This window comes from Somniosus microcephalus, chromosome 20 (assembly GCF_052327205.1).
Source record: "Somniosus microcephalus isolate GS21.2 chromosome 20, FLI_Smic_1.0, whole genome shotgun sequence".
Taxonomy (NCBI): Eukaryota; Metazoa; Chordata; class Chondrichthyes; order Squaliformes; family Somniosidae; genus Somniosus; species Somniosus microcephalus.
In genome coordinates, this window is record NC_141006.1 from 69,952,332 (window position 1) to 69,977,700 (window position 25,369).

Here is a 25,369-nt window from a genome sequence, read left to right on the forward strand (position 1 = left end):
ATATATATTGTGAATAGCTGGGGTCCTAGCACTGATCCCTGGGGTACCCCACTAGTCACTGCCTGCCACTCGGAGAAAGACCCGTTTATTCCAACTCTTTGCTTCCTGTCTGCCAACCAGTTCTCTATCCAAGTCAGTACCTTAACCCCAATCCCATGTACTTTAACTTTACATGCTAATCTCTTATGCGGGACCTTATCGAAAGCCTTCTGAAAGTCCAAATACACCACATCCACTGGTTCTCCCTTATCTATTCTACCAGTTACATCCTCAAAAAATTCCAGCAGATTAGTCAAGCATGATTTACCTTTTGTAAATCCATGTTGACTTTGTCCGATCCTGTCACTGTTTTCCAAGTGCTCTGCTATTACATCTTTTATAATGAACTCTAGCATTTTCCCCACTACCGATGTCAGGCTTACCGGTCTATAATTCCCCATTTTCTCTCTACCACCTTTTTTGAATAGTGGGGTAACATTAGCTACCCTCCAATCCATGGGAACTGTTCCAGAGACTATAGAATTTTGGAAGATGACCAGCAATGCATCTATTATTTCTAGGGCCACTTCCTTAAGTACCCTAGGATGTACATTATCAGTTGAACCACAATCCAGTTTGTGTGCCTTCAGGAAAATAGGAGAAAAGACTAAAAGAAATCCAGGACAGGGAGCAATGCAAGTTTACACATTTAATTGGGCTTTTTATTATCAATTTTGTCTTGCAAGACAGAAAATCGACAGTTACAAACACGGGGCCAATTCATGGAGTATCCACAATGCTATTCTCAATAGAGTGCACTGCAATTTCCAAAATTAGAATGGGTTAGGACACTTAGAAAGACTTCCTGATAACTCAATTGGCAAAATTAGTGTCCAGTGTGGACCTGAACCATACAGACCGGGAAAGAAAATACAACAGAAAACGCTGGAAAAACTCAGCAGGCCAGGCAACATCCGTGGAGAGAGAAATAGAGTCAATGTTTCGGGTCAAAGACACTTCGTCAGAACTGGAAAAAAAGCAGGAAATGAAACAGATTAAAAAGCAAGTTTGGGGGCTGGGAAATGGGGGAGGGGATGAAAGAACAACAGGGAAGGTCAGTGAGAGGTGAAGAGACATTAAGAGATATTCAAGGTGAGACGAGATGGTAATAGGGCAGGTAAAGAGACAAAGGATGGCTCTAGATGAAGTGTGAAATGCGCTGGCAGAGTGAGAGACAGCTGCCATGTGGGAGAGAAAAGAAAAGGAAAAGGCACAAACCGGGAAAGGTCTCAGCTTCTATTCCCAGTCTGTGCCTGAGTTCGCTGATTTTAGCTGCGGTGACCGCGGCCAAGGGTAGGAAAATCAGCCAGAGTTAACCCCCCTCCTGAGCCCTGCTGGAAGATCAAACGTGGCTGTGCTGCCCCCCCGCAGAGGAGTCTCAGCTGACACTCACGGTCAAGGCATGCCGGTGGGCACACAGGTGAAGTGCCAGAGGGCACTCGGTGGCTCTGCAGTTGCACCAAAAACAGAAGGTCCCTGGTGGGCAATCTGGTCTGTGCTGAGTGAGTGGCAGTGGGAATACCCAGTTGCAGAATGGGTGATGCATTTGCCTACTCATCCATGGAGGCGGGCCATTGTGGTTTGCTTACCTGAGGAAGGATATACTTGCCTTTGAGTCGGTGCAACGAAGGTTCACTAGATTGATTCCTGGGATGAGAGGGTTGTCCTATGATGAGAGATTGTGTAGATTGGGCCTATACTCTCTGGAGTTTAGAAGAATGAGAGGAGATCTCATTGAAACATATAAGATTCTGAAGGGGATTGATAGGGTAGATGCTGAGAGGTTGTTTCCCCTGGCTGGAGAGTCTAGAACTAGGGGGCATAGTCTCAGGATAAGGGGTTGGCCATTTAAGACTGAGATGAGGAGGAATTTCTTCACTCAGAGGGTTTTGAATCTTTGAAATTCTCCACCCCAAATGGCTGTGGATGCTGAATCGTTGAGTATATTCAAGGCCGTGATCAATAGATTTTTGGACTCATGGGGAATCGAGGGATATGGGGATTGGGCGGGAAAGTGGAGTTGAGGTCGAAGATCAGCCAAGATTTTATTGAATGGCGGAGCAGGCTCGAGGGGCCGAATGGCCGACTCCTGCTCCTAATTCTTATGCTCTTATGTTCTTTGTTTTAAAATTTGTAATAATGAACTTCTTCAGTCAAATTTTCATTCACCACGCTTTATTAAAAGGCAACAGTTCTAACTATAAGATTCCTGGGAATAACCTCATTGAGGGATTCAAATAATATTGTTTCCTGCCGAACCAGAACTTCAATAGTCCTAAACAGTAACTGAGGGTTTCAATGAGATTATACCTTTATAACCACTCCCAAACATTTAAAAACGTGTATGAACAAAATGCGGAGTTTGTATGAGCAGTTTTATTCAATTGTCTATCATTCTCTTTTTGCCAGCAGTGAACCTTGCGTTGATGTGTGATAATTCCCACAGTTGAGGGGCTGATGATTATGATCCAAGTTAATCAGTGATAATCCACAGCTGTGTACATCAGCGTTCAGCAGGTTTCGGTTTTTTTGGTCACCTATACTTATCAGCTCTAAAGCAGAGACTGTGGCTCTTGGCTCCCCAGATGAGACACACTGCAGCACGCACAACTTCTTTAGGCAGTCCGGTGCTGTAAATCTTCTGTCTGCCTCATATGGAGTGTGGTTAACTCCCCAATGTTTGTTCAATGTGATTGGTCAAAGAAACAGGACCTCTTCCTGGGATATACTTCTCACTGTAACTAGCTCATTGATAGACTTGCAGTGGTGCACCATCCGTCTCTCACTGAGAGAGTCATTATCGCCCTCAGGATCGCCCTATCTGTAATGGCACTGGCGTTACCTGTGGTCAAATGGGCAGAATCCCAGTGACGGACCTACCCCTCCATGTCCCCTTAATGAGCCAGCCTGGCTGGTCAATTATTAACTCAGGCTATGGAACCCACCACAAATATCAATTTGGTTCCCATTGCACCTCACCTTGGAGCAACTTGATCCCAAAAAGACCCCACTTACCTCCCAAGGAAGACAGTAGTTAGACAATTGACAAACACACAGTGATATTGAGCACAATAAAACAACAACTTGCATTTATATAGCGCCTTTCACAAAGTAAAAGATCCCAAGGCGTTTCACAGAAGTGTTATCGAACAAAACACCGAGCCACATAAAGGGATATTAGGACAGATGGCCAAAAGCTTAGTCAAAGAGGTAGGTTATAAGGAGCGTCTTAAAGGAAGAGAGAGAGGTGGAGAGGCGGAGAGGTTTAGGCAGGGAATTCCAGCGCTTAGGGGCCTAGGCAGCTGAAGTCATGGCCGCCAATGGTGGTGCATTAAATATCGGGGATGCTCAAGTGGCCAGAATTGGAGTAGCGCAGAGATCAGAGAGTGCTGGAGGAGATTACAGTGATAGGGCAGGGCGAGGCCATGGAGGGATTTGAAAACAAGGATGAGAATTTTAAAATCAAGGCATTGCTGGACCTGAAGCTAGTGTCGGTCAGCAAGCACAGGGGTGATGGGTGAACGGGACTTGGTGCGAGTTAGGACACGGGTCAGCGAGCACAGGGGTGATGGGTGAACGGGACTTGGTGCGAGTTAGGACACGGGGCAGTGAGCACAGGGGGTGATGGGTGAACGGGACTGGGTGTGAGTTAGGACACGGGGCAGTGAGCACAGGGGGTGATGGGTGAACGGGACTGGGTGTGAGTTAGGACACGGGGCAGCGAGCACAGGGGTGATGGGTGAATGGGACTGGGTGTGAGTTAGGACACGGGGCAGTGAGCACAGGGGTGATGGGTGAACGGGACTGGGTGTGAGTTAGGACACGGGGCAGCGAGCACAGGGGTGATGGGTGAACGGGACTGGGTGTGAGTTAGGACACGGGGCAGCGAGCACAGGGGTGATGGGTGAACGGGACTGGGTGTGAGTTAGGACACGGGGCAGTGAGCACAGGGGTGATGGGTGAACGGGACTGGGTGTGAGTTAGGACACGGGGCAGTGAGCACAGGGGTGATGGGTGAACGGGACTGGGTGTGAGTTAGGACACGGGGCAGTGAGCACAGGGGGTGATGGGTGAACGGGACTGGGTGTGAGTTAGGACACGGGGCAGTGAGCACAGGGGGTGATGGGTGAACGGGACTGGGTGTGAGTGAGGACACGGGGCAGTGAGCACAGGGGGTGATGGGTGAACGGGACTTGGTGCGAGTTAGGACACGGGGCAGCAGAGTTTTGGATGAGCTCAAGTATACGGACGGTGCACGGTGAGAGGCCGGGCAAGAGAGCATTGGATTAGTCGAGTCTGGAGATAACAAAGACGTGGATGAGGGTTTCAGCAGAAGACGAGCTGAGGCAGGGATAGAGACGGGCGATGTTGTGGAGGTGGAAGCGGGCGGTCTTTTTGAGAGAGAGGATACGGGGTCGGAAGCTCAGCTTGGGGTCAAATAGGAAGTGTGAACAGTTACAACCACACACATGAGATTGACATTTATCAAATGGAAACCAGTTGTTCCACACATGCTAATATTTCAGTTGTTGCAAACAGGCTACTAAGTTGAGGAGTACTGATTGTACTAGAGATAACTGGAACTTGGAGCACACTGTGCCCTGCGTCTGTGAGCTTCCAGCAATGAATGTTTCCCACAGCTGGACTCTGAAATATACTGGAATACACTGTAAACCTCCTGTGCCTAACCTAACCTTCTGGGCACCACACCTTCAGAAGGATATATTGGCCTTGGAGGGAGTGCAGCGTAGATTTACCAGAATGATACCTGGACAAGGATTAAATTACGAGGAGATATTACACAAATTAGGGTTGTATTCCCTGGAATTTAGAAGGTTATGGGGTGATTTGATCAAAGTTTTCAAGATATTAAGGGGAACGGATAGGGTAGATAGAGAGAAACTATTTCCGCTGGTTGGGGAGTCTCGGACTAGGGGGCAGAGTCTAAAAATTAGAGCCAGACCTTTCAGGAGTGAAGTTAGGAAACACTTCTACACACAAAGGGTGGTAGAAGTTTGGAACTCTCTTCCGCAAACGGCAATTGATGCTAGATCAATTGTTAATTTTAAATCTGAGATTGATAGATTTTTATTAACCAAAGGATATTAAGGGATACGTGGCAAAGGCAGGTATACGGAGTTAGGTCACAGATCAGCCATGATCTCATTGAGTGGCGGAACAGGCTCGAGGGGCTGAATGGCCTCCGCCTGTTCCTATATTTCTATGCGCTAGTGTGAATTTTCAATCACTTCTTTTCCTACAAGTATGTAATTAGGACCTTTTACAAGCTACAATCCATTGTGTAAGTAAACCGTTTTCTCAGGGAGAGAATAATTTTCGGCCTGCGAAGAAGCCAACTGAGATGTTTGGCTTCCAAACCTTCTTGTGTGTTTTAGATAATATGAAAACAGTCCTGTTATAAACCAGTTCCATTCCTTTAATCAATGTAAACAGGAAAATTAGTGACGTATTCATACTAATTACTGAAGGTTCTGCCCTCATTCCTCTTACTTCCCCACATCCCTTGAGCCTGGAGAGTAGGATGGTCTAGATGTAGATTTTCATGCTTTCTGCCAATTCTGTTCCATGATTGGGTTGTTGGACGTTCAGCTGAACTAAGAAAGGGGAAGAGGGGAGAAAATAAGGTTCCATTTGGTATTTCTCCCCATAGCTCAGCCACAAACTGATAAAACTCCCCCATTGAGGCAAGAAAATGCTAAATAATGTAGGATACAAACTCTGAAGCCAAGGGCTCTTTGCTTTAGCAACGAGTCATCGTTTGTGGCCAAAGCCTCGCCTAATAGTAGCTCTGTATATTGAACAGTTGTCGTATTTCTTAGCACCTTCCCAGCTCTCCTGCAAACCTAATCCTAACCTTTCTCACTATTAACTTCCATACAACGATACAGGAGGTCGATCAAATAACAGGAAAAAAAACCAAGACTTGCATTTCTATAGCGCCTTTCACAACCGCAGGATGTCCCAAAGCGCTTTACAGCCAATGAAGTACTTTTTGAAGTGTAGTCACTGTTGCAATGTAGGAAACGCGGCAGCCAATTTGCGCTCAGCAAGATCCCACAAACAGCAATGTGATAATGACCAGATAATCTGTTTTTTGTTATGTTGGTTGAGGGATAAATATTGGCCAGGACACCGGGGAGAACTCACCCCTGCTCTTCTTTGAAATAGTGGCCATGGGATCTTTTACCTCCACCTGAGAGAGCAGACGGGGCCTCGGTTTAACGTCTCATCCGAAAGACGGCACCTCCGGCAGTGCAGCACTCCCTCAGCTTAGATCTTTGTACTCAAGCCTCTGCAGTGGGACTATGAACCTATGACCTTGTCTGACTCAGAGGCGAGGGTGCTACCAACTGAGCCACAGTTGACACTCACCCTATCTGCTGCCTAAATAAATGTCTGAGCTACATCAATCGGGAAAATCGCGGGTGCCTGGACCCAGCTCGGTGATGGGGCTGCTGGAACAGTGCGAGGAGGCGTTCGGCAGCTCAGACCTGTACCAGGTGTTGGGCATGAGGTCCGGGGCCTCAGAGGGGGAGATCCGGAGGGGATATCGGAAAGTTTCTCTCCAGGTTCATCCAGACAGGGTGACTGAGGCAGAGAAGAAAGGAGCCACTCAGAAATTCCAGATCCTGGGTAAAGTGTATGCTGTGCTGAGTGACGGGGAGCAGCGTGCAGTGTACGATGAGCAAGGTATTGTGGATGAAGAAGCAGATGTCCTAAAACAGGATCGTGACTGGGAGGAGTACTGGAGACTGCTTTTTAAAAAGGTCACGGTGGCTGACATTAAGGAGTTTGAAGAAAAGTACAAAGGATCTGAAGAGGAGACGGCAGATATAAAACAGGCCTACGTGGAGTTTCAGGGGGTTGAGACAAAACAAACAAACCAAAAAGCGTACCATGACAAACATACTAAAGCTCGCCATTTCGCCATAGGGGGCTCTGTGTACACCCGGAACTTCGGTTATGGACCTAAATGGATACCAGGACTAATCCAGGACATTACAGGACCTGTGTCGTACTCCGTGTTACTAGGGGATGGTCGAGGGGTTTGTCGGCATGTGGATCAACTTTTCAGCCGGCAGCAGGGGGAACTGCCTCAGATGGAACAAAGGGCAGTAGAGGAGGCTGTTCCAGGACCCAGCATGGCTTATAAGGTGCCAGTGGACACTGGTACTGCCAGGCCACAGCGGGACAGAGTAAAACCAACATCAGAGACTACTCCAATCTCAAGTGCGAATGAATCTGAGAATCCACCACAAGTGGAATTAAGACGTTCACAAAGGATTCGCAAACAACCAGAAAGACTTATACAAACCTGTTAAATTAGTCAGGGGTTAACCATGGTTAGAGCATACTGGTTAATTAAAACGTAGTACCTAGTAAGGGTTATTGTTTAAGAATTGCATACGCAATCTTAAGGGGGGAGGAGTGTAGTAACCTGGGAGGTTATGAGTAACCTGATCCACCAGGTGGTGCTGTGGCAATTGCTCTCCTGAGTTAAGTCTGATCTGTACTGTTGTACTCTTTGTTTTTGCTGCCTCATGGCAGAAGCTTTTATGTGCAAGGGTTGATTAAACCATGTTGAGGAGTTAACCAGTGTCCGTCTCCATCTATGGCCACCTCAAGATACCACAATCACTGAACCAGTGCTGTTACACCAGTTACCAGTGTACAATATCACTCTAAAATTGCATTCTAATAAGAATGTAAACTGTAATATTAACATTTTATTATAATTTACCGCATTTACACATTGAAAAGGTTACTCTAGTGCAAGGCTCCAAGAAGATGGTCTGGATTGTATGCCACAACAATAACATTCATATAATCATCTTTGACATGGAGTAATGTCCCACGGCCTTTCACAGAGACGTCATCGGGCAAAAATGGATGCCGAGCCAAAGTAGGAGACATTAGAAGGGGTGACTAAAAGCTTGGTCAAAGAGGTGGGTTTTAAGAAGGGTCGTAAAGGAGGAGGGGGAGGTGGAGGGGCAGATGAGTTTGCGGAAGGAACTCCAGGGTGTGGGGCCTAGGAGGCTGAAGACACAGGCACCAGCGATGGACCAAATAGAGGGGAGGTGTATGAAAGCCCACAGTCAGAGGACGAGAGAGTTGTGAGGGGGTTGTAAGGCTGGAGGAGGTTGTACAGATAGGGCGAGCTGCAGGGATTTAAACATAAGAGTTTTCATTTGAAGGTACTGGGGGGAGTGGGAGAGGGAGCCAATGTAGGTCAGCAATGGGTAAGTCGAACTTGGCGCAGGATAGGATACGTACGGCCCTTTTTCCCTCCTGTGCAACATCCACCATTTTGTACTGGTCCTTGTTCGGCGATCTGACACATCTTCCTGAACAGGAGAGGCCTTACAGAGATGCTAGTTGTTGTTGTGTTGCCACTAGCATAAGAGAGCCAGGTTTAGCCGTGTAAACAGGGTGAGCTAGCGAGACATGACCTGACCTGAACAAGTGCCTGGAGTTCCTCGCAATCATTTTTTTCAGATCCACGAGGGAGGTGTCTACCGTGAAGCGGAGGCTTAATTTTGTCGCCGTGTTACATCTATTGTGACTTGAAAAACATGCAGTCATGTGACTATATCCTGGTGAGAAGGCCAGTTTCCGTTGCGTTCTGCCGGCAAACTATTCTTGGTTTTTTTCAAAAAGCCGTCCATGCAAAATAACAACCTTGTAAAACAGGCCACATAAAGATATCAGTACTTGCTGTTTGCTTACTTGTTTGGTTAATGCTGTTGGGGTGAGGCAGCCGGTGACACTAGCTGGCTGTTGTTCCAATATAAAAAAACAGATTAATGGTGTTTGCGCAGTTGGGAGGAGTCAATAGAATGTAATGTGCATTAAGCTCCTGTATCTACTTGTGCAGCTGAATCCAGGCCAATTACCTTGTCATTGTTGGCGAGATGAGAAAAGCAAAACAGTGCCACAAATAACTTAAATCCGTTTGGCCAGCGCCATTCACACTACATCTTGAGCCATCCTTTGTTCCTTTACCTGTCCCATTACCACCTCCTCTCGCCTTCAATATCTCTTAATGTCTCTCAATGTCTCTCAATCTCTCCTGCTTTCTATCCTATCACTGACCTTCCCTTTTGTTCTTTCATCCCCTCCCCCATTTCCCAGCCCCCAAACTTGCTTCTTAATCTGTTTCATTTCCTGCTTTTTTCTCAGTCCTGACGAAGGGTCATCGACCTGAAACGTTAACTCTGTTTCTCTCTCCACGGATGTTGCCTGACCTGCTGATTTTTCCCAGCATTTTCTGTTGCTATTTCGGATTTCCAGCATCCGCAGTATTTTGCTATCGGAGTAGAAATGTTATTGTTTTGAGATTCAAATTTATATGTTAAAAGTGGGTCGCGGAAATGGCTCTGCAGCGTTCTAAAGTCGGGTGCGTCCCCACAACATTGACTCCCCTGTTCTCTCCAGATATGCTGACTGGCCGGCTGAGTGTTTCCAGCATTATTCTGCTTTTGTTTCAGATTTTCTGCATCTCTACAGTATTTTTCTTTTATTAAAAACAGAAAATGCTGGAGATACTCAGCAGGACAGGCAGCATCTGTGAAGAGAGAAACAGAGTTAACGTTTCAGGTCGATGACCTTTCGTCTGACGAAAGGTCATCGACCTGAAACGTTAACTCTGTTTCTCTCTTCACAGATGCTGCCTGACCTGCTGAGTATCTCCAGCATTTTCTGTTTTTATTTCAGATTTCCAGCATCTGCAGTATTTTCTTTTTGTATTATTGTTTTTCTTTTCACTGGTTCCGCCGTGTTTTCAGGAACTCCCATGCCTTGTTTACTTTCTGGGTGGTTCCTGCAGCACCAGGTCCACGGTTAAACTGTGCATGCACGCACCTCTGCTCCACAGTTCTTTCAAAGACGTTGGTTGTGACTTTTTGCCAACAGCCACTACTTTACCCAATGGTTGGTAAAGGTGCGTGCAAGCCAGCAGGAGTGAAATCACGTTGCTGCACTCTATGTGCAGATGGTTCAGCCACTCAATCCTCTGTAGCCAAAGAAAGAAAGACTTGCATTTCTATAGCGCCTTTCACTACCACCGGACGTCCCAAAGCGTTTTACAGCCAATGAAGTACTTTTTGAAGTGGAGTCACTGTTGTAATGTAGGAAACACAGCAACCAATCTGCGCACAGCAAGCTCCCACAAACAGCAATGTGATAATGACCAGATAATCTGTTTTTTTGTTATGTTGATTGAGGGATAAATATTGACCAGGACACCGGGGAGAACTCCCCTGCTCTTCTTCGAAATAGTGCCACGGGATCTTTTCTGTCCACCTGAGAGGGCAGACGGGGCCTCGGTTTAACGTCTCATCCAAAAGACGGGACCTCTGACAGTGCAGCACTCCCTCAGCACTGCACTGGAGTGTCAGCCTAGATTTTTGTGCTCAAATCTATGGAGTGGAACTTGAACCCACGACTTTCTGACTCAGAAGGCAAAGGTGCTACCCTCAGAGCCACAGCTGACATACAGCTGGTTTACTTTGCCAACAGCTTTAGCCTGTTGTCAATGGCAAATTGATGGAGGGGCCTAGTCTTGTTTCTGGCTCCTTAAATCCACAAGAGCACAAAGATACATTTTGTTTTTACAATTTGTTGAAAGTATTTTGTTTATCCCATTTGAAACACAATCAGTTTGATCAACATCAACATCCTGGGGGTTACCATTGATCAGAAACTGAACTGGACCAGCCATATAAATACTGTGGCTACAAGAGCAGGCCAGAGGCTGGGAATTCTGTGGCGAGTGTCTCACCTCCTGACTCCCCAAAGCCTTTCCACCATCTACAAGGCACAAGTCAGGAGTGTTATGGAATACTCTCCACTTGCCTGGATGAGTGCAGCTCCAACAACACAAGAAGCTCGACACCATTCAGGATAAAGCAGCCCGCTTGATTGGCACTCCATCCACCTTCAACATTCACTCCTTCCACCACCGGCGCACTGTGGCTGCAGTGTGTACCATCTACAAGATGCACTGCAGCAACTCGCCAAAGCTCCTTCAACAGCACCTTCCAAACCCACGACCTCTACCACTTAGAAGGACAAGGGCAGCAGACGCATGGGAACATCGCCTACAAGTTCCCCTCCAAGCCACACACCATCCTGACTTGGACCTGTATCGCTGTTCCTTCACTGTCGCTGGGCCAAAATCCTGGAACTCCCTTCCTAACAGCATTGTGGGTGTACCTACACCATATGGACTGCAGCGGTTCAAGAAGGCAGCTCACCACCATCTTCTCAAGGGCAATTAGGGATGGGCACTAAATGCAGGCCTAGCCAGCCAGCGACGCCCACATCCCATCAATGAATAAAAAAAAAGAAAGACAGTTTGGCCTCGATATTAACCCCCGGGAGTGGGATAAAAAATGTTAAATGAGGAAGGTGTCCCCAACCCACCATTTCTGTGGTGGCGGGTTTCATGTCACGTGAGTGTCCTCATTAACATATTTAAATCAGGCTCCCATAGTGCAATTGGGAACCTGATTAAAATTCAACAGTAGGTTTCCCAGGGGTCGGGAAACCCGGCAGCCAATGGGGGCAGGTGCTGCCGGCTCAAGAAGCCTTTCACGGCTCTCCTTGTGGGCCGGAAGGAGCGTCTGTCGATCGTGGCCACTCTCTCCCCACCCCGCCCACACCCCCACCCCACCTCCGTGACGGCCTCCCTCCCTCCCTCCAGCTCTGACCTCTTGTTCCCGCTCTGCTCTAATGTCCGACCTCCTCCCACCCTCCCCCGCACCCCGCACCCAAGAATCAGTGACAGGTCTGCATCAGCTTTCAACAACAAGCATGTGATTCAGTAGCCCTGTGTTGGCTGAGCAAATTTGTCAAGTGGGTAAGCCCTATGAAGTAGGGCAGTCCCATGGCGAGCTAGAGTGTCTGATGGGGAACTGGGGTGGTGGCGGGGCGGGGTGGGGGGGAGTGGGTGGGAGGAGAAGGAGTTACAGTTGGGCACAGTGCCCCTGGGGTGGGGAGGAAAGATTGACCAGGATTCCTGTCCTGGTCACTATCCAACAACCTTGACAAGAAATGTGCATGTGTGGATATCAGGTGAGGTCAGGAGTGGGCCCATTTGTAATACCTTCCAAAGTGAAATAGCACAGTCACTATTGACGTGTGCACATTAACAATGGACACTTGGTTAATGGACAAGGTACAGAGGGCACTCAGCACCCCAGCATGAGCCAATGCCAAAGGAGCGATGGGAACGGAAGGAAGTTTGCCCAGTGGGAAGGACACTGGCTGACATGTGCCCATCTGAACAGTACAGGTACAATCCGCAATCCGTTTTGTCTGGGGCATGCATGTGCATTCTCAGCGGGGATCACTGGCAAGCGATCAAGGCTTCCTCCTCTTAATCACTACCTAATAACCTCCTGCTGGGAGTGTGCGTGTGTGTGGGCAATGGGTGAGGATTGAATAAACAGAGTAAGCACTTCAAAGAGCTCCCACCAGTTTTATTTCATACATATCACTTATACTTGAGGAACTCTGCTCATAAGAACATCACTGCAGTTACACAGCACTGGTGTGAAAGCACTCTGAAGCCAAGACTATATTTTTTTAATTCCACTTCCTTATGAGATTTTTGCATTACATCTGGTTAGTATTGACAATGCAGTGCTCCAATGGGCTCAGTGAGAACGTGGTGTACAGTTACATTCTGAATGGCTTATTACAGCCTCGATCTCCCTCCCTGATATTCGTCAGTCAGTAATGTTGTATTTTGTAAATAATCAGCCTGCAATCTACTGGTGCAACAGGAGACAAACAATAATGGACCCTGAACCCATGAACAGTTAAACCACAACCCAGAACAGGTGGTGCCTTCTCCGAGAGCAGCATTGACACCACAGCGCTCCCTCCGTGTGTGAAATGAATATATTTGCAGCATCTTTTCACATCAGCAATGAAAAGCGTAATTATTTCCTGGCAAAATTTTTTTTTTTTACTTCATGAATGCAAGTCAGATAAAAACTTGTTACAAATACTTTTCACAACTAAAAATACCGACAGTTTTATTAAAACCCGACTTTTACTGAGATGCAAAAGTTCAACGTCAGCCTTGCTGGTGTCTCAGTGGGGATCTTGCTGAGCGTAAATTGGCTGCTGCGTTCACTACGTTAGGACAGCGACCACCAATGTTCCTTTTAAGCTGTGCAGCCGCACGCGGCCTCACAGCGTTCTGGACCTCCCGCGCAGCCGGCTTGCCGCCTTTTCAACGGGAAAAACTGCGCACGCGCGGTCTTTCGAATGGGTCGCACAGCCCCTTAAAGGGGCCACGCACCCAACAAAAATTAACGGGAACATTGGAACACTTCAAACACACTTTATTGGCTGTAAAGCGCTTTTGGACATCCTGAGGTTGTGAAAGTCGCTATAGAAATGCAAGTCTTGCTTTCTTTCTATGCATTGCTCGGCGTGGAATTTCTTTTTCGTTCCTGGGATGTGGGCATCGCTAGCAAGCCCAGCATTTATTGCCCGTTCCTAGTTGCTCTTGAGAAGGTGGCGGTGAGCCGCTTTCTTGAACCGCTGCAGTCCGTGTGGTGAAGCTACTCCCACAGTGCTGTTAGGGAGGGAGTTCCAGGATTTTGACCCAGCGACGATGAAGGATCGGCTGATATATTTCCAAGTCGGGATGGTGTGTGACTTGGAGGGGAACTTGGAGGTGGTGGTGTTCCCATGCGCCTGCTGCCCTTGTCCTTCTAGGTGGAAGAGGTCACGGGTTTGGGGAGATGCTGTCGAAGAATTGAGACAAATAGGTCAGAAAGATACCATGTTCAATTCCTGCCCTATGCTGAGTTAGCCGATTTCAGCTGGGGACTGCATGGGCCGCTGGACTGGGGAAGGATGTACGCAATCACCTCAGATTCATGCTTCTGGACATTGTACATTGACCCCTGCAGGATAGTGCACGTGTGTGAATGCTTGGTGAGGACAGGGTTCAGCTCTGATGCCTTCTCTGGTCGCACAATAGGCTGACACTCGGGGGGGGGAGCAATTTAACCCAACCCGGCATCGGGGAAGCTGATGGGATCGGGTGCAATGTTAGTTTTTGACCCCCTCATGGTCTGGGCCCACAGGTGTGGAGTGGCCACTTCCACACTGCACGTCCGGAACAGAACCCCAGCGTGAATTAGTGGAGAGAAGTGGAGGAAATGTGGGCTGCGAGAAGAGAATTCAACTTCTACTGTTATTATTTCTCTGAAACAATAATTAAATAGCTAAACAAAGGAGGGCAAAATACCATACATATGAAGGCCATTTCCCCAGCATCAGACACAAAATGGCAGCTTTACTAAATGAATGTCCAATTAAACGGAAGTACTGTGTGTTCTTTGACAATACATAGATTATTGTTCAAAGTTGTACAAACATGGTATACAAGGACAGATTTAGCATGGGTCATGGTGTATAACATATGCCCAGTATTGGGAACTCAGTATCCAAAACTCGGCTGCCCGTGTCCTAACTCTCCCCAAGTCCTGTTTGCCCATCACCCCCTGTGCTCGCTGAACTACATTGGCTCCTGGTTAAGCAGCGCCTCGATTTCAAAACTCTCATCTCTTGTTTTCAAATCCCTCCATGGCCTCGCCCCTCCCTATCTCTGTAATCTCCTCCAGCCCCCACAAACCCCCCCCCCCACCCCACCGAGATATCTGTGCTCCTCTAATTCTGGCCTCTTGAGCATCCCTGATTATAATCGCTCAACCGTTGGCGGCCGTGCCTTCTGTTGCCGAGGCCCTAAGCTCAGGAATTCCCTGCCTAAACCTTTCCGTCTCGCTACCTCTCTTTCCTCCTTTAAGACACTCCTTAAAACCCACCTCCTTGACCAAGCTTTTGGTCATCTGCCCTAATTTCTCCTTATTTGGCTCAGTGTCAAATTTTGTTGTCTTAAAATACTCCTGTGCAGCGCCTTGGGACGTTTTACTATGTTAAAGGCGCTATATAAATACAAGTTGTTGTTGTTGTTGCGGGATTGTTCGTGACGTCTGACTGTTGGCTGATACACTTGGGTCCCGTGCTGCCGTTGGATAGCCTCGCACACTGGCTGCACGTCCCGAGGAATCGTGATTTCCTGATGTGTATAACTGGCAGACAAGACTCCCAAGCAACAGCACGAACTCTGAACATGAGCCCTACTTCAACGCAACAATATCAGATATCACTAACTTGACTCCCTTAATGCCGAGGGTGATATTGCCAAGACAACTATCCACTATTAACAAATCCCCTGACTTTACCTCTGATTTGGTTTACTAAAATGTTGGTATTTTTGGAGCTGAATCAGTTTCTTAGTCACTGGGGATCAGAGAGCACATGTCCATCTACCTATGCATTCCTGTGATGGCTGTACAGCTTCCTGTCTGCCCCACCCCCACAAGACACTTTAGTATGTGCCTCTTAAAGAGGCTTTGTTGTCCAATTTTGTGTTGGAAAACATACCAGGCTGCCAACACGAGTCTTGACAAGGACGTATTCAGTGACATGGTGACCCCCGTGACATTACCAATCGCATCTGTTCGAACTAAAAACACTCACAATGCAAAAAGGACCGGCTGCAGCGGATAATGTCTGTCGCAGCACAAACTCACCTCCAGGGTCTGTCTGGCAGACACTCTGCTGAGCTGCTAGACTAGCCTGTTCCAGAAAAATGAGCCGACCTGAAAAACTACCCGGTCCAGTGCCAACACCCAATCCTGAGCATTTAATCACCCTTCAAAACATGATTCTCTCATTAAAGAAAGAAAGACTTGCATTTCTATAGCGCCTTTCACAACCGCCGGATGTCCCAAAGCGCTTTACAGCCAATGAAGTACTTTTTGAAGTGTAGTCACTGTTGTAACCTAGGAAACGCGACAGCCAATTTGCGCACAGCAAGATCCCACAAACAGCAATGTGTTAATGACCAGATAATCTGCTTTAGTGATGTTGATTGAGGGATAGATACTGGCCCCAGGACACCGGGGGTAACTCCCCTGCTCTTCTTCGAAATAGTGCCACGGGATCTTTTACATCCACCTGAGAGAGCAGACGGGGCCTCGGTTTAACGTCTCATCCGAAAGACGGCACCTCCGACAGTGCGGCACTCCCTCAGCACTGCACTGGAGTGTCAGCCTAGATTGTTGCGCACAAGTCTCTGGAGTGGGACTTGAACCCACAACCTCCTGACTCAGAGGCGAGAGCGCTACCCACTGGCTGTGCTGTGGCTGCCTCCCTCCTTCCCCTCGAGCCACCAGTCAGTGAAATCATAGAGTTATAGAGTTATACAGCACAGAAAGAGGCCCTTCAACCCATTGTGTCTGCACGGCCATCAAGCTCTGTCTATTCTAATCCCATTTTCCAGGACTTGGTCCGTAGCCTTGTATGCAATGGCGTTTCAAGTGTTCATCTAAATGCTTCTTGAATGTTGTGAGGGTTCCTGCGTCTACCACCCTTTCAGGCATTGAGTTCCAGATTCCAACCACCCTCTGGGTGAAAGAGCTTTTCCTCAAATCCCCTCTAAACCTCCTGCCCCTTACCTTGAAACTATGCCCCCTGGTTATTGACCCCCCTACTAAGGGGAAAAGTTCCTTTTTATCTACCCTATCTATCACTGATCTGATGAGACCTTCCCCTTTTCCGAACAAATATCTCTGTTAGAAAAGTTAGACCCATTCAAATGAGGTGTAACTGGGTTTTTAACGGCGATCTGTGTAATACCTACTGATAAACAACCATTCTGGCCCTGAAAAATGAATTTTATATTGGTGGACTGTCAAATTTCTCCATTAAGTTAAAATTATTAGATTTTAAAATTAATTTAAAAATTGTTTTTTAAAGTTTTTTCATATTTCAGCTTCAACCTTAACCCAATGTGTATGTCGCAATCTTTATTTCGCTCTCTGCAAATTTTTTAAAAGTGACTGATTATTAGTGCTCTCTATATCCTGGTTCCCTGTCCGTGCAAATTCTGCATTGTGATTGGTTGCTTAGACAGCTCGTTGATGTCACAGCAGCTCGCGCTAGGGGATTCCCACTAAACTACGCTGATTCCAGCTGCATGTCGGAAAAGCCGAACCTCTCGCCACGGAGATGACGAGATCTTTGTGGGCAGCTAGCTGAGTCCGGGGCTGGCGGCAAGCACCTTTGCTTCGCCACTGACCGCAAATTCCGGGCCACTGATTGCCTTGCTGCGACGCAGTGCGTGGACGTTATTCACACGTGAGCCCTGACGCTGATTGGCTAACTGAGCACAGGCCAGAAATTGAACCTGAGATGTTCCTGGTCTGTTGGGCTCACAAAGGGTGAATTTCACACCCCCCCCCCCTCCCGAGTAATATGGGGCAATGCTCCCTCTAAGCTGCGCGGGTGTGCGGCCACGCATTAATCTGCAAGGTCCCGCGCGCGGGCCGCTCACAAGCTGTGACATCGGAAAAACCGCACACGCGCAGAAATTTAAAGCACATTGAAAGTAACAGGCCCGCAAGACAAAGCTCCGCTTACAGGGAACATTGATTGGGGAGCCCCTTCAAATAAATTAAGGGGACAATCCTGTTGCCTTGCACAATTCTTGGGCACGCACAGTTCTTGAAACAGTTTGTACTAAAGTTGAGTTTTAATGCCACTATGTTGGCTGTCAAGGGAAGCTTGTGCCGTGGTACATGTTATATCTGCTTGCGGCAACAAACTGTTGGGGTAGACAATTGTATTTTGATGTTTGTATATTGAGGCTGCTTTTCTTGTGCTCTGCACATGGAGCACACCTATTTCCTGGGTCAAAAGGGGAGGAGCCCCATAATGCTAGGTATCTAATGCCAGCCTTGGCTCAGTGGTCGCCCTTTCACCTCTGAGTCAAAGATGAGCAGGTGGGTCTCAGTGCTTGCTGGATCAGAGAAGGAGCAGCTAGCGAATAACTGGTGTGTTTTGCACAGCAGTCAGAACGCTCCACCATTCCTGCTGTTGGAGGAGCCTCAGTCGACCAACAGAGGTACAGTGACACGATGACATCACCATAGCTCTGTTTACAAAGTCGGTGGAGCGTCATGCAAAACATTTTACAAATGAGCGCGTCATCTAGGCTGGCACTTCAGTGCAGTACTGAGGGAGTGCGGCACTGTCGGAGGCGCCGTCTTTACCTGAGACGTTAAACCCAAGCCCCGCCTGCCCTCTCAGGTGGATGTAAAAGATCCCGTGGCACTATTAGTGAGCTGGGGAATTCTCCCAGCCCGTCCTGACCAACATAACTCCCTCAACCAACATCACCAAATGCAAATGATCAAGTCATTTATCTCATTGCTGTTTGTGGAAACTGTGCTGTGCAAACATTGGTCACCAATTTCCCTACGTTACAAGGGCTCCGTTCAAAAGTACGGAATTGGCTATGAAGCACTTTGGGATGTGCTGAGGATGTGAAAGGCAAATTCTTTCTTTCATGCGTACATACGGGGGGTTTCCAGGGGCAGAGGGGAAGGTGTGCTTGCAGCTGGAGCAGGCTCGAGCCTGTAATTGCACAGATAATGAGGTACGAGTGACATCACCGTGCTTCCCAGCCTCATTATCTGGGATCTCTGCTTGGCAGAAGCCCAAACGTACTAGTGCCCACAGCAGGTGGGTCTCAGTGCTTGCTGGATCGGAGAAGGGGCAGCTAGCGAATAACTGGTGTGTTTTGCACAGCAGTCAGAACGCTCCACCATTCCTGCTGTTGGAGGAGCCTCAATCGACCAACAGAGGTACAGTGACACGATGACATCACCATAGCTCTGTTTACAAAGTCGGTGGAGCATCATGCAAAACATTTTACAAATGAAAAGCTTCTTGTAAAAGCAAACTATTCCCAATGTTCTCCTCTTCCTTCCCCTTATTGATTCCCCCACTGCGATACAGTACATGGCTGTTATCCACACTTGAAAGAAAGACTTGCATTTATATAGCACCTTTCACAGCCACCGAACGTCCCAAAGCACTTTACAGCCAATTAAGTACTTTTTGAAGTGTAGTCACTGTTATAATGTAGGAAATGCGGCAGCCAATTTGCACACAGCAAGCTCCCACAAACAGCAATGTGATAATGACCAGATAATTGCTTTAGTGATGTTGATTGAGGGATAAATATTGGCCCCAGGACACCGGGGAGAACTCCCCTGCTCTTCTTTGAAATAGTGCCGTGGGATCTTTTACGTCCACCTGAGAGAGCAGACAGGGTCTCAGTTTAGCATCTCATCCGAAAGACGGCACCTCCGACAGTGCAGCACTCCCTCAGCACTGCAGCCTAGATTTTTGCACTCAAGTCCTGGTGTGGAACTGTGAACCCACAACCTTCTGACTCAGAGGCGAGGGTGCTGCCCACTGAGCCACTGGCTGACACCTGGTAGCGAGTGGTCGCCGGCTATTCCCTTGTGAAGGATGTCACAGCCAAACGTGATCCCGTCCTCACCCAGCATCCACCTATGTGCACCTTCAAACAGGGGAATATTGGCCAGTTGGTAGTGCTTCTACTACTGTCCCAGCTGCACAGGCTGGGATCAGACCTGACTGATCTTTATTGGCTCAGCGACGTACCTTTAGCCCATCACACGGCCTAATAAATGGTCATCTTGTGCTGCACTTTTGATTATTGTACAAAATTCCTATTACAGATCTCAAGAGGATAGGCTAGCACTTTGCCTTGATCAATTATTAAGCACCTGTCTGCAATCGTTTTTTTCCATACCTTGCCTATCCGCAGCTGCCTTTACACGCCCGTGGATTCCTGTGCTGTTTATAGACAAGCTCCACTCATCTCTCAGTAGGTGAAAACCACAGTGACTATCAGAAATGTGTTTTGTTTTTAACGGGAGGTACACTTGGGTAGGCAGACTGGAGATATGGAGTCATTCTTGGCTCCAGCTCAAATTTCCATTTCCTCCAGGGGCAAGCTCTTCTCCTCCGTGGGAGCCGTTCAGATGTGCTAGCTTATGCTGATCTCTTTGACACTGCTCCCCATGGACACCAGAGCTCCAGTCTTTGCAATGAAAGCATAGCCAACCCAGAGGAAAACACTTCAGAACCAAGCAGACACGTGATTGACTCCAGAGCGGCTACAAAGTTAAAGAGGCGCCTTCTTGACTCCAGTGGGTTCTCTTTGCTCACCGCAGATTACAGTGATGACTCAGAGCAAAACATTTTCATTGTACTGAAACTTCCTTTTCTTTTCCTATCGTCTTCATATCTGAAGGCTCTGACTCACACTGAACGATTGTTTCATGGGCACCACCAGCCTTGCCTTTGTGGCCATTCTTCACGTTAGTCTAGACATTGTGGGCGCGACCTTGCCAGCCCTGGGGAGGCGGGTATGGAGGTGGGACTGCCGGGAAAATGGCAGAATCTGGGGGCGGGTGCCCATCCCTTCTCCATACCATCTTCCCAGGAGGCGGGTGGCTGACCCGCGCCGGGTCCCGTCTCCTGGAGGCGGGAAGGGGATTACAGCCACTTAACTGCCTGTTAACAGGCAGTTAAGAGGATTATCCCCATTTTTCCAGCAGAGGTGTGGGCTTCCCGACGTCGGGAAACCCCGCCAGGGTCACCGAGGCGAGCAGTGGGTCTGCGGGGTTCTGCGGGGTGAAAAAGTGTGCTGCGAAGGTAAGGGATGGGTGCAAGTGTGGAGAGGTGAGTATGTGAGGTGAGTGTAAAGTGTTAGAAAATGTTTACTTACCTTTGTTTCTTCCTGCAGGCTTCAACAGTTGGGGATGCGGAGAGTCTCGCATCTCACCGGCAGAGATGACAGATGGCTGCTGCATTCTCCGATGCAACAACCATCTAATTTCTGCAAAAGAAAGAGGTTTGATGAGTCTTGAATACAAGGACTCATCAAACTACAGAGAATGTCAGTGTTTGGCAGCTTCACAGAGCTGTCAAACGATGAGAATTCATCTGTCAAAAATTTTTGACAGATGAAGCGTCATACGCTGACGTTCTCTGTAACCAGCTTCCCCTTAATTGGCCTGCTTAGCCCGCTGGGTGGGCTTAACAAGGTCAATCAAGGGAAAATAGCGTGAGTTGGCCACAAGTCGATGGTGGCAGGACAACGACCCGACAAGCAGCAGTCCCGCCTCCAACGCGCCCCCCATTGGCGAACTCGCCCCCTGTGTGTTGGTGAACTTTTCATCATAGTCAGCCCCAAAGCCGGCTTCAGCCAATGTCCATTCCTGCACTCTCCAGCAGAGCTTAGCTTTTGGACGGCAATCAGGGAGGGAACTCAGATTGCTGGCACAATGCGGGCACAATGTTACTGTGGCAATAATGACAGGGGTATGGTGGCATAGTGGCTATGTTACTGGGCTGGTTAATCCAGAGACATGAATTCAAATTCCACCATGGCAGCTGGGGAATTTAAATTTAATTAAATAAATCTGGAATAAAAAATGCTAGCATTCGTAATGGTGACCATAAAGAACCCATCTGGTTCACTAGTGTCCTTCAGGGAAGGAAATCTGCTGCCCTTACCCGGTCTGGCCTATATGTGACTCCAGACCCACAGCAATGTGGTTGACTCTTAACTGCCCTCTGAAATGGCAGCTCACCACCACCTTCTCGAGGGCAATTAGGGACGGGCAATAAATGCAGGCCTTGCCAGCGACGTCCACATCCTGTGAATGAATTTTTAAAAAGTGACATAAAATGTCAATTCATTTCTGCCACATTTAAATACTACTGCCCACATTTGGGTGGATGTGATGTGTTCAGCTTTGGCACGGAAACAGGCAGGTGTTTGGTGCAACGGGTTCACAACTTACTTTCTGCACCACATGCCCCAGTACTGCTGTTAAAGCTGGAGGCTAATCTAATTTGATATGTCATTAATACCTTTGTGTATTAGGGGCCCATTGCTAAGCTTTCTATAACTCTATTAATATATATTTCCTCATTCTTGTTTACTTTAATGCTGATCTCTGATGGCTCAGTGAGTTATTTCAGTAAATAGCCAAGCAATACAGACCAGGAAAGCTCCAAGTGTCACAGAATCACAGAATCACAGAAACCCCACAGTGCAGATAGAGGCCATTTCGGCCCATCGAGCCTGCACCGACACACATCCCACCCGATCCCCGTAACCCCTACACCAACACATATCCCACCCTATCCCCGTAACCCCATGTATTTAATCCCCCTAACACTAAGGGTCAATTTATCATAGCCAATCAACCTAACTCGCACATCTTTGGACTGTGGGAGGAAACCAGAGCACCCGGAGGAAACCCACGCAAACACGGGGAGAATGTGCAAACTCCACACAGACAGTCGCCCGAGGCCAGATTCGAACCCGGGTCCCTGGCGCTGTGAGGCAACAGTGCTAACCACTATGCCACCGTGCTGTGTGTCTGCTCTGTGCTGGAGTGTCTGATCTCAACCAGAGTGGCGATGTAATTACTGCAATTGGGTTAGGCAAGGCATAATCAGCCAAGGTTCCTACTCCTGATCCCTATACAGTGACCCCCCTACTGAATGTGCGCATGTATGAACCTCATCAACTTGCATTTGTATAGCGCCTTTAACATCAGAATCGTCCCAAGGTACTTCACAGAGGCGTATTCAGACAAAAATGGAGGGGTGAAGGTGGTCAGTTTTAAGGAGGGTCTTAAATCAGGACCGGGAAGGTGGAGGGGCCACTGGGTTTAGGGAGGGAATTCCAGGGCGTGGGGACTAGGCGACTGTGGGGGTGAAGGGAGGGGGGTGTTGTACAAGAGGCTAGAGTCAGAAAAATTGAGGTTTTTGGGGGAGGGTTGTAGGGCTAGAGGAGGTACAGAGATAGGGAGGGGCAGGGCCATAAAGGGATTTAAACCCAAGAATGAAAATTTGTGGCATTGGGAGACCAGTAGCCAATGTAGGTCAACAAGGACCGGGGTAATCTGGCTATTCAATAAGATCATGGCTGATCTTTGACCTCAACTCCACTTTCCTGCCCCATTTCCCTTGATTCCCCTAGAGTCCAAAAATCTATCTCTCTCAGCCTTGAATATACTCAACGACTGAGCCTCCACAGCCCTCTGGGGTAGAGAATTCCAAAGATTCACAACCCCCTGAGTGAAGACATTCCTCCTCATCTCAGTCTTAAATGGCCGACCTCTTATCCTGAGACTATGCCCCCTAGTTCTAGACTCTCCAGCCAGGGGGAAACAACCTCTCAGCATCTACCCTGTCAATCCCCTTCAGAATCTTGTATGTTTCAATGGGATCACCTCTCATTCTTTTAAACTCCAGAGAGTATCGGCCCAATCTACTCAATCTCTCCTCATAGGACAGCCCTCTCATCTCAGGGATCAATCTAGTGAACCTTCGTTGCACTGCCTCCAAGGCAAGTATATCCTTTCTCAGATAAGGAGATCAAAACTGTGCACAGTACTCCAGGTGTGGTCTCACCAGAGCCCTGTATAATTGTAGTAAGACTTCCTCACTCTTATACTCCAACCCCCTTTGCAATAAAGGCCAACATGCCATTTGCCTTCCTTATTGCTTGCTGTACCTGCACGCTAGCTTTCTGTGTTTCCTGTATGAGGACACCTAAATCTCTCTGAACACCAACATTTAATAACAACAGAAAATGCTGGAAAAACTCAGCAGGCCAGGCAACATCCGTGGAGAGAAAATAAAGTCAACGTTTCGGGTCAAACCCTTTGTCAAGACTGAAAAAGTACAGGAAATGAAATAGATTAAAAGGCCAGGCTGGCCAATTAACAGGAAGTGGGTCTGATGACATCATTTGATGACATGTCATCTGCCGGTTTCCTTAAAGGGACCGTGCACAATTTTATTTTGACAGTTGATTTTTCAGTGTTTGATGGCAGTAAGGTGCTCAAAACACTGACAACCACTGCACAAAGGTGAACTCATGCACCCAGACTCTCCAATGACTCCCTCCATATGCATATCACAGAATCACAGAAACCCCACAGTGCAGGTAGAGGCCATTTCGGCCCATCGAGCCTGCACCGACACATATCCCACCCAATCCCTGTAACCCCTACACCAACACATATCCCACCCTATCCCCGTAACCCCACGTATTTAATCCCCCTAACACTAAGGGTCAATTTATCATAGCTAATCAACCTAACCCGCACATCTTTGGACTGTGGGAGGAAACCGGAGCACCCGGAGGAAACCCACGCAAACACGGGGAGAATGTGCAAACTCCACACAGACAGTCGCCCGAGGCCGGATTTGAACCCGGGTCCCTGGCGCTGTGAGGCAACAGTGCTAACCACTATGCCACCGTGCCGCCCATATGGAGGGAGTCACAGCACGCAGGGAGGTTCTCTTCCCTTCCAAGGGTGGAGGAGACCTCCCCAGGACACCAACTTACCATGAACCTCCACGCAACCCCCTCTATCTACTTTATCACTTCCCCATCTCACTAGCCACCCCTCAAACGCACCCTCATCCTACTGCAAGCATTCCAACTAACAACACACAAGAGTGGGCACATGAGAGGTTTAGCCAATGTCCATGTGAAGTTTCTGGTAATGTGTTGGCATACAGTGTAATATCTTTATCATAAAGTGCCCCTTTATTGGCCAGATCTGAGTGCACATTGAGAAGTGTCTTACTGAGTTCCAGTGATTGTTCAGTCATATAACTCAGCCCCCCACCCCGCCCCGCTATAGTGATGTGTGTACATGGAATGGCTTGGACATTAAAGGGATGCTTCACGGTGCTGTTGTGGGGTGGTGTCAACCTGGCGCATCATGTGGCAGCCAGGGTTTACAGCATCAAGTGAAGAAAGTCTGGCCATGGTGATGCCATCGCTGGGCTCCCGGCCAGCAATGTTGTCAGGGGCTGATGCCCTGTGTCCAGTGCAGCATCAGGTGATGGCGGAGAAGGTTGGTGATGTTGGTGTTGGGGCTGATCGTGGAAGGATTCGGAGGACCAAGGTCTGATTGTTTCATTGGCTCCGATGTTGCTGGAATAGATGGCAGCTGCAGGTAAGATGACAGAAGCGATCTGTCACTGGTGAGAGAGGTTCTCCCAATGAGGTGGCACCGGACATACAGTTGGATCTAAAAACGTGTAAGCTAAAGAAATCTCTATGTATTAAAAATGCAGTAACCAACATTTTCTGTGCTCTGAAACTTACCATCTGCACAAACATCAGAGCAGACTCAAAACACGCCAGGTTGAGCTGGCCTGTTCCCCGAACAGCGGGTAACCAGTGGGGGAGAGGGTAAAATTAGAAGTAAGCCTCAAAAGACTCTTAAATTGACTCTTAACAAGCCATTTAAGTACCAGAATTGTCTCCCCCGCCGCTTGGTGTCAGGTCAGTTCTGCG

At 48.0% G+C, this 25,369-nt stretch overlaps 2 protein-coding genes and 2 long non-coding RNA genes across 5 annotated transcripts in view; 2 read left to right on the top strand and 2 right to left on the bottom strand.

Moving 5' to 3' along the window:
• Positions 1-25,369, top strand: part of LOC147103388 (uncharacterized) — a 465,903-nt gene that overhangs the window by 423,857 nt on the left and 16,677 nt on the right. The window lies entirely within an intron of this gene.
• On the bottom strand, positions 5,453-8,877 carry LOC147103390 (uncharacterized). Its single transcript, XR_015072948.1, has 2 exons — positions 8,788-8,877; positions 5,453-5,654 (listed from the first exon to the last, which is right to left on the bottom strand). It is a non-coding gene; the product is annotated as an uncharacterized LOC147103390 (long non-coding RNA).
• LOC147103391 (uncharacterized) lies at positions 6,305-7,641 on the top strand. The gene has a single exon (XM_085962943.1). The coding sequence runs from the start codon at positions 6,453-6,455 to the stop codon at positions 7,380-7,382; it is 930 nt and encodes a 309-aa protein (XP_085819069.1). The 5' UTR covers positions 6,305-6,452; the 3' UTR covers positions 7,383-7,641.
• Positions 12,534-25,369, bottom strand: part of LOC147103392 (uncharacterized) — a 59,526-nt gene continuing 46,690 nt past the window's right edge. The window contains exon 3 of the long non-coding RNA XR_015072949.1: positions 12,534-13,823. This is a non-coding gene — a long non-coding RNA (uncharacterized LOC147103392). The remainder of the gene's footprint in view (positions 13,824-25,369) is intronic.